Source organism: Juglans microcarpa x Juglans regia, chromosome 2S (assembly GCF_004785595.1).
Source record: "Juglans microcarpa x Juglans regia isolate MS1-56 chromosome 2S, Jm3101_v1.0, whole genome shotgun sequence".
NCBI lineage: Eukaryota > Viridiplantae > Streptophyta > Magnoliopsida > Fagales > Juglandaceae > Juglans > Juglans microcarpa x Juglans regia.
This window is the reverse complement of record NC_054597.1, coordinates 23974857-23992882: the sequence shown is the minus strand read 5'-3', so window position 1 is coordinate 23992882 and position 18026 is coordinate 23974857. Positions and strand designations below refer to the sequence as shown.

The following is an 18026-nucleotide window of genomic DNA, read 5'->3' as shown; positions in this document are numbered from 1 at the left end:
CATGGGCAGAAAGCGACGAGTGAGAAGGCACGCAAGTCTAGGTGGTTGAAATGAAATGGATTCGGTAAAGCAAATAAATGTAAGAAGGTAATGCGTTTGAAGAAGAAAAAGCTTCCGGGTGACAAAAATGACGGCTACGGAGGGAGAGAAAGAAAGGTTTGACTCTTGGAGAAGAATGAACAGACGGAAACAAAGACTGCCAGTAGGTAACGAGTAAAGAGAAAACGAGATAGAGGTCATTGAAGTTAGGCATGTCAAAAACAAAATAATTAGGCTTTGTTTGGTGAAATAGTTCACTATTATTTATAAATTTTTATTAATTATTTGGCTTTGTTTGGTGAAATAGTTCACTATTATTTATAAAATTTTATTAATTACTTTTTTTACTATCATTCACAGATTATTTGAGAACATGTCAACATCTAAATGTAGTTTAAACAATTGATAAAAGATTAATTTTAGACCTAATCTAAAGGAGCTATATATATTGTAAGAGTAATGCTACTCATCATCCTAATTTCCATCATCATTCCATCATTCTATGATGTGGCATTATGTGATTGGAAATCATATATTACATTTTATTTATAAATCTATCATCTAATATCACATCATGTGATGATGGGAGGATAATAAGAATTGAAATTATGAATAGATTTTTTCATATTGTAATAGCTTTGTGTGGTGTATGAACTTTAAACTAGGTAAAGTGAAGAAAATGATTTGTTTAGATTTAAAGTGGGTAAATTTTAAATAATGTAGCGGTGTGCACACACCTACGTGGCAATCCCTTTTTTTTTTTTTTCATAAAACCTATATTCGCAACCGCTCTCCCTCCTTCTCGTTTCCCTCTTCTCACGCATGTCCCGTCGTAACCTAGATTCGCCACTGCTATAGATTGGGACTCCCACCACAGCCACCAACCACCACCACTGAGCCATTCCTCCTCCCCCAGCCCAAGGCCCGTAGCTCATCTCTCTTCTCTTGCATGCACGCCCTCTCTCTACACAGTTTTCCCATCGTCACAGCCTAGATCTGCCTTCCTATAGTCGCGCGTCGCCGCCCACGAGCACGCCGGACCTCCACCCCTTGGCCATACCCTCTTTTCCCAGCCCACACCGACCTTCCTCTCTCCCTCACATGCCCTTTCCCTCACAGGTCCTCTCTCCCTCACGGCCAAATCTGCACCACTTGACCACCATGCCGCCACCTCGACAGTAGACGACCTACCAGCTCCATCGTAGCCTCCCATGACCATAGATGGACGACGCAGGGGTGGGAGGATGGGTGATAGGCGACAGGAAACGCAGGAGAAGAGAAGAAGTAAAAATAATTTAAAATGGGTAAAATGAGAAGAAGTAAAAATAATTTAAAATGGGTCATTTCACTTAAAGCCATATAAGGTGTGTTTTGGCTAATGCCAAACTTTTTCTAGGCTTATTACTTGCTACTATCTATTTATTACTAATTTTTATTTTTTTATTTAATGGTTAAGAAAGTAACTATTAGTAAAATTATATATTTTTTAATAATTAAATATTAAAAAAATACTTTAAAAAAATAATAAAAAAATAAAAATTTCAAATACATTAAAAAGCAGTAAAAGATTAGTAAGATGATAGTAAGTCCTATCGTTATCATTTTTTTTGTTTTAATAGGAAATCAATAATCGTTGGATCAAAACTCCCACTCGGATCCGAGACTCATGACCGTAATGAAACTATACCTGCAGCACAGAATCGTAGGTTAGTTCTCTCCGTACACGTGTCGGATAAATAGAAATTGTCTATTTTCCTTCGGGCCCACATCATACCTGAAATAATGGAAGTTGCAGCCTCCCCATATGACCGAAGGAAGAGAGTCGACGAACAAACACTTGGGGCGCCAATCTCCTGCCTCCGGTCACCGACGGGTACTCAGTTACGGTAACTATATTTTACTCCTCTGCTAATAGTCTATACTAGAATTTAAGGACTAGGGTTCTGTTTCTGATCAGACACTTCCTGGAGCTCCATACCAGCTCAGACTCCATTAATGACCAAGCCAAAGCTCCTAGTGCATTGAAAAAGGAGCTCCTACTTTTGAAACGGAAACCATGTCGTTTCTGAGGCGCAGAAAGCCCCCAAAGACTCAAAACTCAGAGCCTCGCGAAATTGACGGCGAAAACGAGGACGATGACAAGAAGAGGAACCCGAAGACGAATCTCAGAGAGGACAAGAGATGGTCTTGCGTGGATAGCTGTTGCTGGTTCATTGGGTGCATATGTTCGATTTGGTGGTTTTTGCTGTTCCTGTACAACGCAATGCCAGCGTCGTTTCCCCAGTACGTGACGGAGGCGATAACAGGACCGTTACCGGACCCTCCCGGCGTGAAGTTGCTGAAAGAGGGCTTGAAGGTGAAGCACCCGGTGGTGTTCGTCCCTGGAATCGTTACCGGCGGGCTTGAGTTGTGGGAGGGGCACCAGTGCGCTGAGGGCTTGTTTAGGAAGAGGCTTTGGGGTGGGTCGTTCGGGGAATTGTACAAAAGGTATTCTTGTTTTTTTTTTTTTTTTTCCTGCTTTTGATAATGCGAAAAAGTTACCGTGCGTCTCTTGCTAAGTTAGAAAGCTTTGGTTGAGGTTGCTTAGACTTGGGTGGTTGTTCGATTAAACCGTGTGAGGAAAGTGCTTGATAGCTTGTTTATAGGGTGGTATGGGGACCGAGAATGCATATTTTGTTTTGTGTTGTTTTCCTATTGAAGAAACCTATGATAAAGTCGCGGCAAACCTACTATCTTCATAGAAAAGCTAATGTCGATTCCAATCTCTTTTATAGGAGTGGGAATGAATAGTTTGGGGGAGGATCTTTGTTTTTCTTAAGTTACTGAGGATATTGAAATCGACTTTATTTGGTGTTGAACGAGTGTGATATGGAAGATGCAGCAGTAGACAATTCAACCATATTATACGTGTTGATTTGAGAAAATCTTCTCGAGCATTCCATTGGAGTGAAAAGTGTCGCAGTTGCAACGTGCAATAATGTGAAACTTCCATGTCATTTTGTTCTTAGCTTACGCTCGAAGTCTTACGGTCGAGGTTTTGGGAAATTGATTTGTTAATAGGATTCCATAAAGGTCTGATAAAGATGTCTTTCTCTTTGGTTTGTGGACAGAAACTTGTAACAATGTTTGAACGAGAGGATATTGGGTATACGTAAGTTGGTAGATAGTATCTATAATGTAAGGCGGGACGTGAGATGCGGCCTCGTTTGTTTTCGCAGATGAGATGAGATGAATTGAGATAAAAGTTAAAAGTTAAATAAAATATTGTTAAAATATAGATTTTTTAATATTCTTTTTGTTTTGAGATTTAAAAAAATTAAATTGTTTATTTTATTTTATGTGAAAATTTGAAAAAGTTATAATGATTAGATGAGATGAGAATGGTTATGAAAACAAACGAGGCCGTATTGTTCCATTGAACTAATGGATATCCTGTAGCTATGTGGAAAATTGACTGTAGAGCACTATTCTCTTTGTTCCCAACTGGTGGGTAGAACCGCTACTTCTTCCTTTTTGATGATGGGGAACCACCCCACAGCAGAGTCCTTAGGACTCACTTATGGAACCTAAACCTCCAAGGAGACTAGCACAGCAACCCACCACTATGGCCTCCCACTTAAATCGCAGTTTGATTCCAGGGAGAATTGAACCTGTGACATGTGGCTCATGCACACAAGTTCGCCCTTATCACTCGTATCACTTGGGCTACACACAACGGCTCTGCTACTTCTTCTGACGCATTGAGGTTGCTTTTGATCCTTGTTTTATATGTTAAATTGACCGTTTATGTGTGTTTCAGATTGTTTAACAGCAGGTGAGATTTTAACACGCCAAATTTTTCTATGTTCTTACTGTTTGTCAGAGTTTGCTCCCTATTTGTTTTGACGTATTGCAATTGTCTCAGTGACATTGACTCTATACTTTGTTATTGTTTATTCTATGCAGACCATTATGCTGGGTTGAACACATATCACTGGATAATGAAACTGGACTGGACCCGTCTGGTATAAGGCTCAGACCTGTATCTGGACTTGTCGCAGCTGATTACTTTGCACCTGGTTATTTTGTCTGGGCTGTCTTAATTGCCAATTTGGCTCGCATTGGATATGAGGAGAAAACGATGTATATGGCTGCATATGACTGGAGATTATCATTTCAAAACACTGAGGTATAATTTTCAATAAGTAATTTATATCCCCCCAGCTCATTTTGCATCAGTGAAATGTCATTATTTAACTGTCTGGTATTGACTGAAGTTTTTTTTATGATATTGTGGTACCGTCTATTTACCATCTTATATCAGTTTATGCTTTTCTGCCTAATTGCATTGATCAGGTCAGAGACCAAACTCTAAGCAGGATAAAAAGTAATATAGAACTCATGGTAGCTACAAATGGTGGAAAAAAGGTGGTTGTTATACCACATTCAATGGGTGTTCTGTACTTTCTGCATTTCATGAAATGGGTTGAGGCACCAGCTCCAATGGGTGGTGGTGGCGGGTTGGATTGGTGTGCTAAGCATATAAAAGCAGTAATGAACATTGGTGCACCCTTTCTAGGTGTTCCAAAAGCAGTTGCAGGACTTTTCTCTATTGAAGCCAAGGATGTTGCTATTGCCAGGTTTAAATTTCAGCTGGTATTATATGAGTGGGACTAGACCATTATCTAATCATTATTGTCATAAATCACCTCAAATTCAGAATCACTGCAGAAAAGAGATTGTTTTATGAGCATATATGGGATCAGGAAGCATCAATTATTTTATTATGAATTTAGCAGTGGATAGAGATTTCATGGGTAGTCCATTCTAGCCAATGGGTCCATGCTGTCAATGCCAAGAGACAAAGGGAGGGAATCATTCCATTAGCAATTCTTAATGCATGCTGCAGGGATTGCAATAAAAGCAGAGATGTCTCAATGTTCTATTTTGACTACTTAATAGCTTTTTTTAATATAAGAATATAATTTATTATTAACATGAGAACCTCAAGCACATGGGGGCATCATCTACAAGAGATTCCTTGAAGAATTAAAATCTAAAATGCATATAATTTGATTTACAGATATCCTTTCACAAGAAATCCTTGTTCATATGCTAAAATTTTTGTTTCTATTTATTTTTCAATTTTTTAAGATTTTGGTTTCCAGTTCAAAACAATGCATGCATGCTTTCATCTGTTTTGGGCTCTTGATGAACTGCTAATCCTTAAGTAGGGCTTTCGCGCCGGGTGTTTTGGATAAGGATGTTTTTGGTCTGCAAACTTTTCAACATATGATGCGGATGACCCGCACATGGGATTCAACCATGTCAATGATACCAAAAGGCGGGGATACTATTTGGGGTGGCCTTGATTGGTCACCTGAAGGGGACTTTAACTGTAGTGCAAAGAAGCTCAAGAATAATGATACCCAAACTGCAGACCAAAGTGGGAAGGGGAGTCTGGGTTCTACAAAAAGAGTAAATTATGGGAGGATCCTATCATTTGGGAAAGATGTAGCTGACATACATTCCTTCGAGATTAAAAGAGTGGATTTCCGGGTAATGTTCCATGTTTCAGTTTGGTTTCTGTACATCCAAGCCCATTGATAGTAAAGATCTCTCTCTCTCTCTCTCTCTCTCTGTAAGAGAAAAAACCTCTCAAAGTCCACTCATTTTTTCAGTCTGTGAAAGGTTATGCATTTTGGTATAATTGTCTTGAGGAAAAAAAAAATGTATTTATAGTAAAGAAGAGAGAAAGGCAAGTAGAAGAGTATTATGCAGAAAGTAAAAGAATATGTGATTTTTTTCATCAATCTCACAAAAAAGAACAAGTAGAAGATTGCTGAGGGGACAGAAGCAATGAGTGTGTCTGGGGATCAACCAGCGGCACAAAAAAGTATCTTATTTCTTGAACCATACTTAAAAAACTGATCTGATAGATGGCCATAAAATAATTTCTCCGTTTGTATAATAACATATAAGATAATATAATATTTTCAACTAGTCCGTATGAAAAAACTAGGTGCTGCATCTGCTTTACATTTTGTGTGGATTATCATCAAATTCAAGCATGTAATGTCATATGTCATTGCTAGAATGTGCAACAATCATATGGAAGGCAGACTGTTATGCCAAAAAAAATATATGGAAGGCAGACTGCTGTCAATTGCACTCTTAAGAATGGCTGATTTCCTTGTAGTCAAAGCTAAGTTTATTATTGTGTATCACTTGGAGTTTAATGAATTTAACTGGTCATTGATCAGCAGGGTGCTGTCAAGGGTAATAGCCTTATAAATACAACCAAGTGTGATGCATGGACGGAGTACCATGAAATGGGTATTGAGGGTGTCAAAGCTGTTGCAGATTACAAAGTTTACACAGCTGGATCAATTTTGGATCTGCTTCATTATGTTGCCCCCAAGTTAATGGCCCGTGGTGATGTTCATTTTTCACATGGCATTGCAGACAATTTGGATGACCCTAAATATGAACATCACAAATATTGGTCAAACCCATTAGAAACGAAGTGAGATTTTCAATGTTTCTTTGTTGTTCTAACACTTTGTTTCTTTATCAATGCTCAATTGAACTTGGAAAAATTATTTCCCTCCTTCAAATGTTGTTGATGATATTCTATATAAGCTTTTTTAACGCACCAATGTAACTGCCCAATGTACAAGATTTTATCAGCCAAGCATGCGTCGGTTTTTGAATGTGCTAGCCAAGCGTGCATCAGTTTTGGAGTGTGTGGTGTGTGTCTAGTGCATGAAGCATTCACCAATTTTGCTTTCATCAATCTTGGAGTGTGTGTGCTCGTGCGTGTGAGTTTGTGTCCATACACATACCAGAGCATGATGTGTCACTGTGGTATAATTTGGCTAAATTACAAAACCCCTCTCAAAATGCCACCTCATTCTTAAGCCTTCAAACTTTGACTACTTACAACTCACCCCCTACAATCAACTTTTTGTTACCAGTTGCCCCCTGAGTTACATTGGAGCAATTGGATGATATTTCCCTTATTTATAATTTTAAGTAACAAAATTATCCTCTCTTTTTTTTGTAAATTACCCTATAAATTTTTCCTTCATCGTGAAACAAAACATTCTTATTTTGTTCTATGTTGGTGATGCGTTAAAAAGTGTTATTTGATTGGACTTCCCTATACTAGTGCTGCTAAAATTTTGTGTACTGGCTTTGCAGATTACCAAATGCTCCAGACATGGAAATCTATACCATGTATGGTGTTGGAGTCCCCACAGAAAGAGCATACGTGTACAAATTAACTCCTGCTGCGGAATGCTACATTCCCTTTCAGATTGATGCGTCAGCAGAGGGTGGAAGTGACAATCCTTGTCTAAAAGGTGGGGTGTTTTCTGTTGATGGGGATGAAACCGTTCCTGTTTTAAGTGCAGGTTTCATGTGTGCAAAAGGTTGGCGGGGAACAACCCGTTTCAACCCTTCAGGCATTCGTACATACATAAGGGAGTATGATCATGCCCCTCCAGCTAATCTTCTAGAAGGCCGTGGCACCCAAAGTGGTGCTCATGTTGATATAATGGGTAATTTTGCATTGATTGAAGATGTTATAAGAGTTGCAGCAGGGGCTACTGGAGAGGACTTGGGTGGGGATCAAGTTTACTCTGACATTTACAAATGGTCCGAAAAGATCAACCTACAACTCTAGATTCACATGGTTGGTATCTGAAGCTTATTGATAAAATTTCCTTCAATGTTTAAAACTTAAAGCAATATGTTGTTGGAACAACTTTAATTGATGCTCAACCTTCGGAGATCAACTAGAGCCAGCAATCATGCTTTTGACTAGGAACCAGGGGACAATCCTCGTTGTATATTCAATTCTACTGTCTCCTTGAGGTTTTTTATCCTCATTTCCATACTCTCTGGTTTTTTTTTTTTTTCATTAAAGTTATTTGTATTGAACTTTCTTCCCCACACTCGTTTCATCGTAGTTGCTTTCGTGTATAAAGGCACCCGGTGAAACTATCGCCTGGCAATGGTGGCAATGGTGGCAGTGGTGATTCCAGAGTGCAGTGTTATACTCAAAATTGAAGCCCAAGGGTTGAAGTGCTGGTTGCTAAAGCAAATGCATTCAGATTTATGCAGTATTTGCGGCCTTTATTTATTACATGGGGCTTAATAGGTGCCTTACAAAATTTGAATATACATTTAATTCATTGGACAATTGACAATAAAACTTCTAACCAATTAGTCTAATGTGTTTCATTGCAATTTGAGTATCTCTCTCTCTCTCTCTCTCTCTCTCAGCCTGCTTGAAATGCTGGCGACACCCGTTTCCTTTTGGACTGATTCAATTGTTGAACTTACTAAAAGGGATAATGATACAAGAATAGGAAGATTTTAGGCTGATAAACCATATGATTGTTGAAAAATATGGAATAGATAGCGGATTCTTTGCTGGTGAGTGCGGGACCCGACTATTCTAAGACATCTTTCAGCTTTAAAATGAGTGTAATTTAATTACCAAGCTATGTGATTTCTGGCCCAGTTATTGGTGGGTCTTGGGCATTTACTTCTTTTGAGTTATTTTATTTTATTTTTATCCACTCTAATGCAAGCAAGTGAATGTTACCTAATATCTGGTTTGGTACATGGACGAATGACCACTAATACTTTAATCATAAAAGAATTACATAAAAGTAAACTCACAAATTGATGTGGTTTGATGGAGTGTGTTAGATTGTAAATTTACTTTTATCGTAAAGTAAGTAGATATAATGGATCTCATAAAATCATGTCAGTTTGTGAGTTTATTTTTATGTAATCTATTTATGTCTATAGGAATTCTTAGAAAAGAAAACCAAAGTGCTTTTCCCTTTTTCTATTCCAATAACAAAGGATGTTGTTGTGGCTGTTCAATAAGGGAAATGCAAGAGCAACACCCAATACAGATATTACTATAACATCATTTTATAATATGTTTTGTGATTCCTTGATGGAGTTGCAAGCTTTTAGGAAAGGGTGATTTGTGGGGCATCCTCAGCCTCAGTCAGGTTGGCATGTGAGGATAGTAAAAAGGTAATGGCATTGATCTCATCATCTCATGGGATGGTCAGATTCACCATTTGTAAAAAGGTTTTGGTGTGATTTGTGAATTACTCTCGCCAGATGACACTACACTACTTTGGTCTTACCTTAGCTTTTAAGTGTCAAAGTTGTATTGTTCAATACAAATAAATAAATAAATAAATAAATAAATAATAGAAAAAGAAAAAAGAAAAACCTTGACGTAACCCGAGGATATATCAGTCAAAACACCAAGACCTTCTTCTTCCATTTCTTAAGAAAAAAAGTCTGCATAGGTTCCAATTCTTGCCACTACACGACACCTCACAAGTTGACAAACGACCTTTTTGGTCTTTCCATTTTCTTTTTCTTAACTGCCCCTTGGGGCTACCAGTCAAACCATTTATTTTTCTCTCACGTACTTTTATGCCCGTTTTGTCAGTGATACAAATATGGAATATGTTTTTATTTTATATGTTTTTATTAGAATATAAAATATTGCAATGGATTTTGATGTGTGAATGGAATATGTTACCCACCCAACTTAATTAGAGTATTAATATTGACTTCATAAAAAATTTAATTAAATATAAAATTTAATAAATTTTATCAAAATAAGATTGTATTAGATTAGTCAAAAATATAAGTGTGAAATTTTGAGTTATAGTAAATTTATAGGTTTCTTTAAATTTAAAAAGTTACTATTCACTCATCAAATCTATTTTTTATTCATTTTTAATCTCTAAAAGTTTTTTTTATTCACGTTTAATCTCCAACCGTCTTGTAATAATAATGTAAGAATAAAATTAAATTATTAATTAACATATGATTAATATAATTGTAAAATATGAAAAAAATAAAAATATTTTTATTAAAAAATAATATTATATTATTATTTTGATGAATTTAATAGCTAATTCAATGTGGAGTTATGACTAAGAAAGTTTTAGATTTATAGAAATTATATACATTTCATTAAATTTTAGAGATAACTTTAATGAAGCTAATGCCAATGCTCTTATGATGGCTTATAATTTAAAAAAAGGAAAATATTTGCAACCAATGATAAAATTTATAATCATATTTTTTTTAGGTCAAATATGTATTTTCAGTAAGGTATAAAGCAAAACTAAAACATCGGTTGAACTGACCGAACTAGACCGAATCAGTGGGTTCATTCCGGTACTTGTTCTTAAAACTCGAAATGGTCCGAAGCTGTCAATTGGTTATTGGTTCATATTCCGTATCTTGTTGCTTCTTTGCTAGCTTTCCTCGATCAAACATTTACCAAACCGAATTAGGCTAGTTACTCTCTTAATATACATGGAGAGATGAGGGTCTCACCTTAATTGTATTATGAAATTGTTTAATAGTTTGAACCAAAGTCTTATTAGAGTCGTTATCTCAATTTTAGTATATATATAAAATGAATTATCAAAATTTACCATAGTTTCTTTAAATTTTTTAATTAATATTAATTATTATAGTACTTGATGATACAATTTTCAACGATGTCACTCAACCAACCTGCAATCAAAAGAAGAGCCTCGGAGAGTCCAATAGGAGATTCATCCCATGATTAAATAAGAGAGAAATTAGTTTCTCTACATGAAAATGAAAAATGATATGCCTCAAAACATACTCGGCAGGCTATTTTCAAGGGCTGATGTGTTCTATATGGCATGCCCCATTTCAGGGGCATGATTCTTCGTGTTTAGTATGATATGTTACCTTCATGAGTATGGCTCTACCATTGATAGCGACATTAATCCGATGTGAATATATGCTTGGAATTATCTTTACGGATCTCGATCTTAAAGAGATACAGTTGGTTGAGATTTCTTGCTAATCACTTGAATCTCTTGTGTCTTCATTGGTCTCCGACTATTATTTACTTATAATTCAGAACCATTAACCTCCCAATTGATATCATCTTAGGTTTCCGAAGGTCGGAGGAAAAGAAAAGAAAAAAAAAAAAGGGAAAGAAAAGAAAAGGTTCTCTTTTTGAAAATGAAGTCACAATCTGGGCAAACTACGAGAAAATGGGCAACGAGACGACAGTGGGACAGAAAACAGACGCGTCTCAAGAAAGAAAAGGAGCGTGGGAATTAGCGCGTGGGAGTGTGGTTACACAGTGAAGGGCGGCTGAGAGACAGATGGATTTTGGAAGCATGCGTGCGTGGGACCCGTCGGGAAAAGAACGACGTTAAAGTGGAAAATACAAGCAAAAGGTTCGTGTTTGTGAAGGTTGCAGTCGAAAGAACAACAGAACAAAGGGGAAAAAGGTTTTGGAGAAGATAGTGTGGAAATGGTGGTGGACCCGGGAATGGTGGGTGGGCTAGTCTCTCTATGTGGGTGACTGTATTATGAAGCTATTTTAAAGTCTTATGGTGGTTGGTTGTTCTCAGTAAAGCCAAATCCAAGGCCAATATCAAGAAAGAGAAGACTTGTACGATCAGAGAAGCAAAGAAGAAGAAAGTATTTGAGAGAGAGAGAGAGAGAGAGAGGGAAGAGTATATTTGTGTGTATGAGTTGATTCCAAGACTCAAGATGGGAGACATGTCCGAGTTCATCCCAACAGTACTATTCCTTACTTCTTCATGTCTTCGTGGATCCCAAAGGTCTCTCTCTCTCTCTCCTTATCGTGTCTCCACTATCAAACCTTTTCCGTTTCGTTTGCTTTCTTTCTGACTCTCTCTCTCTATCCCCGTCATTTACTTTTCCTTTCCTCTTGTAGGGGCTCATTTATTGGCCTGGAATCCTAGTTGATTTCTTGTTTTTGCTGTTTATTGGGTGCATGTGGAGTTTGAAATCATAGCGATGATGATGATGGGAAAATAGTTCTAGTCTTGGTAAAGTTGTCGCTATTGTTGGCTTCTAACTTTGATTGTTTCTTTTGGTATATATTTTGATTTCTCAGTTTTTGGTTGGGGCTGTTTCACATTTAGAGCATTTCCATTTTCTGAGATGGGTTCTTGACTGCATTTGGCATGTACCTTTTCTCCTAATCTGAACCGACATAATTTTTTTCCCATTTATCCTATTGGGTTTTTGTGGATGTCTTTCGTTAGGCCGAGGTTATGGCAAGCATATGTAGAGTTTTTTTTTTTTTTTTGGGGTGAATAATGAGGAGTTTCTGAATGATTTATTGACCAAAGTGGCTCATGTATTGCTCCTGTGTTTTGCTGTGTGTTTGAGTTTCTGCCACCCTCTCTAGATATATGTTCTTGTAACGTTTTTCTTTTGATTTTCTTGCATTCTTGCATGTGGAAAGAAAGCCCCCCTTTTTACCAGTATTTGACTATGTAAAAACGTGAGTGCTGATGCCCTTCTTTTTGGTCTTCTCAAACTGTTTTTCTTTTTTTATTTCGGTCTCTTAAAACATAAATGAAGCAGAGTGAAATCTAGCTGACACGTGTAGAATAATGGGTAATCTTTCAGTAATTACGTTTGGTGAGCATATCTTATTACAAGAAAATGTTGTTTGAGCATCGTTTTCAATATTGGTGTTCAGGTAATTGGCTCTTCCTAACTGTATATTAAAGAGTCCAAGGTGAGGTATTTTGGGAAAAAAAGAACATTGTATTCTGGGATTAATTAAAGTAGGTATTCTCTTTGCTTTCATGCTATGGTAGTGATATGAAAATGTGGAGGTGTTTGTTTCCTCTTCTCTCTTCAGACTTTGGTCAGAAATATGTGGGAAATGACTCCATTACTGCTGTTGACATATTATTATATTCAAGGAAACCCATATCCATTCGCTATGTCGTTTGAGTTCATAATTTTATTTTTTATTTTAAATTGTTATTGTATATATTGATGTTAAATTGTGGTTGCATTTACGGAAATCTATTGCTGATTTTTTTTATTTTTTATTTTTTGTCTCTGAAGTAAATAAAGACTTACCAAGAAAAAAAGAGAGAGAAGTGGATAAAGACATATAAAAAAATTAAGAGAAGTGGAGAAATACTTGCCAAGGAAAAAAAAGTTTTGGGTAATCCTACAGATTTTGTGTTGGTTTTAAGACATGTCTAACTCCATAGATAGGTTATTGTATAAAAATTTGGTGCATAACATGTTTAATTTATTAAAATATATTCACATGTGAAATTATTTCTCAAAAAATATATATTGTGATTAGTTATGAAAAATCCAACCATAAAGATTATTTATTGAGGTTGCTTTAACCATCATTGTAGTTATTTGAAAATGGTATTTACAAGCAAACGATCAACCATGAATGAGGAGCTAGTAGCTCGCAATGGTGAAGTTTGAGCACAAATGTTTCTTATTAATAGAAGGATCTTACAGCTTTCATAGTTTGAATATTCTAATTTCTATGTTTGTTACAGTTTTGCATTAACAATAAACTATTTTGATGCAGTCAAGCAATATGATTTTTGGGAGTAATTATTAGGTAGTCTTGTTGTACACGTGGCATGCACATCCAATAATAGGATGCCATATGATTTAAAATTGGTGTTTATGTGAGCAATTTTAATTACATGGCATATTCAACACCATAGTGAGACCCGATAAAAAAAATTTACATGGCATATTCTGAGAAGATGAGAGTACCATGTCAGTCATGCTCTACGAGTACTTGATGCTTTTCTGGTTTTGGGTTACCATAATAGATTAGAAGTGGTGTTCACTCTCAAAATTTTTGTTACTAATGCAACCATCGGGAAAAAAGAAGTTGTGTGCTCACTTGGAGGCTTATTGGCTTGTTTTGGGCATTAGCATTGTTTGTGTCCATTTTTTTTTTTTTTTTGTTGTTTTGATGTTTTAAGTGATTGCAAACCTGTATCATTTTTTTTATAAGTCATTGCAAATCTATATCTCATGCATCTTTTGACATAATTAATACACTGCTACTCAGTAATTGTTGTGCTTTTCTTGTGTAGCTAATCCCTAAGAGAGTGGAAAGGAACCTACTTGTTGAAGGTTTCGTGGCTTTTGCATAAAAGTCCGAAGTATTGACAAATTTGAGGCCAATACGAATTCTGGACTTGCCAAGAAACGATCGGAATTCCTGTTCATTCAATGCCCCGTTTTATTGCTAATTGCCCATTGTGGTGGAATTCCAATGTACATCGAATTCCACCAGCTTTATCTGAAAATGCATGCTTAAAAGCAGGATCTTCTCCACAACTTTGTCACGATGCAAAGCATTTAGGTCTTCAACTCCCGATCCAGGAATCAGCCTCAATTCAGTTGACTGGTCAATCTCACCCCAAAGCAGGTGCTGCGGGAGGGAGCAATTCTCAAGATCAATGCATTTCATCAGAATCTGGTATTTATACTCTTCGTTGCTCAAGTATGTCAAAATATTACATTCTATCATTTCTGTATCCTTTTTGTGACAGACTTCTAGATTAATAGCATTTTGGTTGTACTCTCCAAGGTACGAAGAAAATAAAGGGTACATTTATACTTGTTTGGTAAAATTTTGTAAGAAATAGATATTCTCCATAGCAGGAACTAGTTATATGTCCTGAACCTCCCGTGGGGTCTAATCTGTGATATAAAGTATATCTGAATATATTTATTTTTCCGTTACTTTATGTTCCTTGGCTAGAAGTGCCTGCAAGAAAGATTTCATGACCCGCTTTTTCCGGTTATTTTTTTTTAAAATGCTATAGGCAAATAAATTCAATGATAATTGCAGACTTAAGTTATAAAAGTTTGAATTTTTGTGGATTTTTTTATGTTTACAGTGGATATGATTGGCACTATCTGAGTTGGGTGAACAAGTAAATTAATAGTTGAATCCTTTTTTTTTTTTTTTTAATTATATAAAGTCTCAAGATCCCTCTACTCATATAACTTTGTCTTCTAGCTTTCTAGTAGCCAATGTTCACTTCGTCTGCCATGAGAAAAAGATGTTCCCTCTATCTGTAAACACAGGTTTACCTTCTCCACAATCTCTTTGTTGCAGCTAGAAGATATGTTAGGTTTACAAATAAGTTCGATAGAAAACTTGGCTTAAAAATAGTCATTCTTTAGACAGATTATGGCTTACTCAGGCCTAGTGTTGAAAGTGTTGTTCTATACAGCCATTCCTCTCACATTTTATGGTTTCCATTGAGCTTCTATGTTTACTTTTTAGCTAGGGTCATGAAGGGGGTTGCTTTTAATTTTTTTTGCTCGTCTTTTTTTAAGCTAGTCTAACTTGTCAAGTCTTTTATGCATGTATCTAGATGGAGATGAAGGCTGTGTCAGGGATGTGGAAGGTCAAAAGAAGCCTTTCTTGTTGAATAATCCATATATTATTTGCAATCCTTCACAAGTTGCTCACAACTATTTAATGGTAGGTTGATATTTAGACTATGGAATCCTGTTTGCTAGATACTCTTGTAAACTCATTCTTCTCTCATTTCAGTCTCGAGTGTCACATGCCTATGCCGAGCCATGCTTGTTGACTACTTACAGACCACCAGCTATTGTAAGTTCCGTCAGGTTCATTTTGTGATCCCTTTGATCCAGAGATACTAATCTGCAACCTTGTTAGTTTCATCTAGCAGGTTATACAAAGGGCGGAAACATAGACCCTTATCTGTTACATGCTATTATATTTGTATTTGCCACACCAATTTTTACGTGATTTCAAGTCTAACAGAGACAATGGAGCTTCTTGATATGATAGTATAGTTAAATTTTGCCAGATTCAGCCCGAGATGGTGGGGAGAGTGCCTGCACGAGTCCCACTGCCACTTGATTTTTCAGATGATGGACCCATTTATGTCAATCCGAAACAGTACCATGGAATTCTTAGAAGGAGGCAGTCTCGCGCAAAGCTTGAGGCTAAAACAAAAGTTGTCAAAACTCGAAAGGTATGTATGTCCACTAACTCAGCATTCATTTAAATTATATTGTTGGATTCGGTTCTTTATGGAAGTGTAAGTTCTACTTCTGGAACATCTAATCAATTGCAGCCATATCTTCACGAGTCACGGCATCGTCATGCATTAAATAGGGTTAGGGGATCCGGTGGACGCTTTGTTAGCACGAGAAAGCTTCATAATCCTGATCCGGCCACCACTAGCAACAGCCATTGCGTCTCTGGCTCCATCGACTTACTTTCAAGTAAAACTATGTCTGAGTTTGATAGTCATCGATTTGCGGCTGGTCAAGATACCACCTGCTCCAACATAACACTTATCTCCAATAGCAATGATAACAATACGTTTCAGCTGCGGGATCCTAGATTCTCAGGCATCTCTCCCCTCATTGGTGGATCCATGCAATGCAACGGAGGCCTTGTGCCTGGTGGCACCCAGCACTGTGCTTCAGTCGTCCGGTAAGACGAATACAAAAGACCACGTTAGTGGTCTGGCAATTCATCCTTGGCTTTGTTACTTTATTTTCTATATGTTTCCTACATGTCTTGCAAAAAGCGTTTGGCATGCCACAATGTAATCTCTACCAAACTGTTTCATTTGCATGTGTTAATAAGAGAACGTTGATATGGTTGTGTGAGGGGTGGTGCTTGTAATTCAACTTTGCTAATACATCACTTTTGCTGTTCCTAAATTGTTTGCACAAGTGTGTCAAGCGAAACATTGTCATGTTTTGTATTCCCATGTGTGGCATGGTTTGAAAAGAGATGGAGGAAATGCTTAACAATGGTTTGTCGCATATATAGGCGACGCTCTTGTATATATCTCGAATACTCTAGCCTCTTTTTTTTTTTTTTTTTTTCACTTATGGCGGAGGAAAACTGTGGTTACGACCAAATGCATAGGTTTAAACCAAAGTTTTAAATTTCATTTCGGTGGCCGTTTCAGTTAAAGCACTGGAACGAAATATTTCGATATCGGTACTGTTTCAGGTATCATCATTTTGAGATAGTTAATTATATATATATAATTATATTTCAAAATGACATCGATGTAAGTCTTAAAAAGTTAAAACACATTTATATTTTATAAAATTCAATAATACTTCTAAGTTTTCAATCCAACTATTAAAAAAATATTCACTTATCTAAAATCACAAAAAATGATTTGATTTAAGGTCATCGAGAAAAGGGGGTTAAAAAATTAAGAAAATAATCTTAGATATGAGAATTGAAGTGAAAATTACGAAAAAAGTTAGAATTTTTATATTAATTACAAAAATTTACTAATTTCGGCCGGTACATCGAAACTGGCTAGTACACTGAAAATCGACTGATATTGAGCAAAGCACACCTGTATGATCAGTATTTGACCCAATACAAAATACATACCTTTCCTGTACCGGTCACTACCTGGCACGATAAAAACCGATACGGCACGAGATTTAAAAGTGTGGTTTAAGCACTCACATTGTGCTCTCTAAAAGTTTTAGCTAAATTTTAACTAAAATGACCTCTTTTTCTATTTCGACTACACAACTTTCCTTAACATTATACAATACCCCATTCTCTACTCTCTCTCCTCCACTCTATTTAATTTTTTTTTTCTTTATTTATCTTTACAACAATCATGTTTTTTAAAAATTATTTTTTTAATCATCATATTTTTCAAAATTCATTTATTACTACCAACATTCAAAGTTTTTATAGATATTCATGTCGGAGTTCTCATTATGATGTACGTGATGTTAATGCATGTCGGAGTTACGTTTCTCATTATGATGCACATGTTAGTACTCTTCACATATTTTTTCTATCATTGTGTGGTTGAGGATATAATTGTTTGGTGTGGTTGGAAATTTCTTGGCTATTACGTCTAGCTAGTCTGTTTTAGTGACTTTTTGGCATCTAGTTAGCCAAAATTAATCTTTAACTAGCCAGTACGTCACTACAAGAAAAATGAATATTTGTGATGAATTATTTACAAAGAAAATGACTATTTACGATAAAAATAGACTCATTTTAACATGAAATAATCATTTTCGTAAAAAATAATTGGCCACAAATAAACAAGTTTTTTTATAATGAATCGGGAATGCTCTAAGAAGGCTATAAAATT

General features: G+C 36.3%; 2 protein-coding genes across 7 annotated transcripts; both read left to right on the top strand.

The window, feature by feature from the left end:
* The first annotated feature begins 1783 nt into the window (after positions 1-1783).
* Positions 1784-8256, top strand: LOC121251641 (phospholipid:diacylglycerol acyltransferase 1-like). 4 transcript variants are annotated; one of them, XM_041150936.1, is made up of 7 exons: positions 1784-1925; positions 2021-2526; positions 3985-4207; positions 4375-4658; positions 5253-5577; positions 6282-6544; positions 7222-8256. In XM_041150936.1, the coding sequence occupies exons 2-7, from the start codon at positions 2096-2098 to the stop codon at positions 7703-7705; spliced, it is 2010 nt and encodes a 669-aa protein (XP_041006870.1). In that variant the 5' UTR covers positions 1784-1925; positions 2021-2095; the 3' UTR covers positions 7706-8256. The 4 variants fall into 4 exon arrangements, with proteins under 4 accessions (XP_041006870.1, XP_041006869.1, XP_041006868.1 ...); XM_041150935.1 differs by having other exon boundaries at positions 1808-1925; positions 1997-2526; XM_041150934.1 differs by having other exon boundaries at positions 1809-2526; positions 7222-7714; positions 7987-8256.
* A 3049-nt stretch (positions 8257-11305) lies between these two features.
* Positions 11306-16543, top strand: LOC121251642 (nuclear transcription factor Y subunit A-3-like). 3 transcript variants are annotated; one of them, XM_041150939.1, is made up of 7 exons: positions 11306-11687; positions 12581-12668; positions 13974-14362; positions 15270-15379; positions 15452-15514; positions 15735-15902; positions 16005-16543. In XM_041150939.1, the coding sequence occupies exons 3-7, from the start codon at positions 14113-14115 to the stop codon at positions 16371-16373; spliced, it is 960 nt and encodes a 319-aa protein (XP_041006873.1). In that variant the 5' UTR covers positions 11306-11687; positions 12581-12668; positions 13974-14112; the 3' UTR covers positions 16374-16543. The 3 variants fall into 3 exon arrangements, with proteins under 3 accessions (XP_041006873.1, XP_041006872.1, XP_041006874.1); XM_041150940.1 differs by lacking the exon at positions 12581-12668 and having other exon boundaries at positions 11308-11687; positions 16005-16112; positions 16143-16543; XM_041150938.1 differs by lacking the exon at positions 12581-12668.
* The last annotated feature ends 1483 nt before the right edge of the window (positions 16544-18026 follow it).

Coding starts and splice junctions, on each gene's coding strand:
- LOC121251641 (XM_041150936.1), top strand. CDS start 2,096: ATGTCGTTTCTGAGGCGCAGAAAGCCCCCAAAGACTCAAAACTCAGAG. Junction 2,527..3,984: donor TTCGGGGAATTGTACAAAAG/GTATTCTTGTTT, acceptor TATTCTATGCAG/ACCATTATGCTGGGTTGAAC. Junction 5,578..6,281: donor TTAAAAGAGTGGATTTCCGG/GTAATGTTCCAT, acceptor GTCATTGATCAG/CAGGGTGCTGTCAAGGGTAA.
- LOC121251642 (XM_041150938.1), top strand. CDS start 14,113: ATGCCCCGTTTTATTGCTAATTGCCCATTGTGGTGGAATTCCAATGTA. Junction 14,363..15,269: donor ATGCATTTCATCAGAATCTG/GTATTTATACTC, acceptor GCATGTATCTAG/ATGGAGATGAAGGCTGTGTC. Junction 15,903..16,004: donor AAGTTGTCAAAACTCGAAAG/GTATGTATGTCC, acceptor AATCAATTGCAG/CCATATCTTCACGAGTCACG.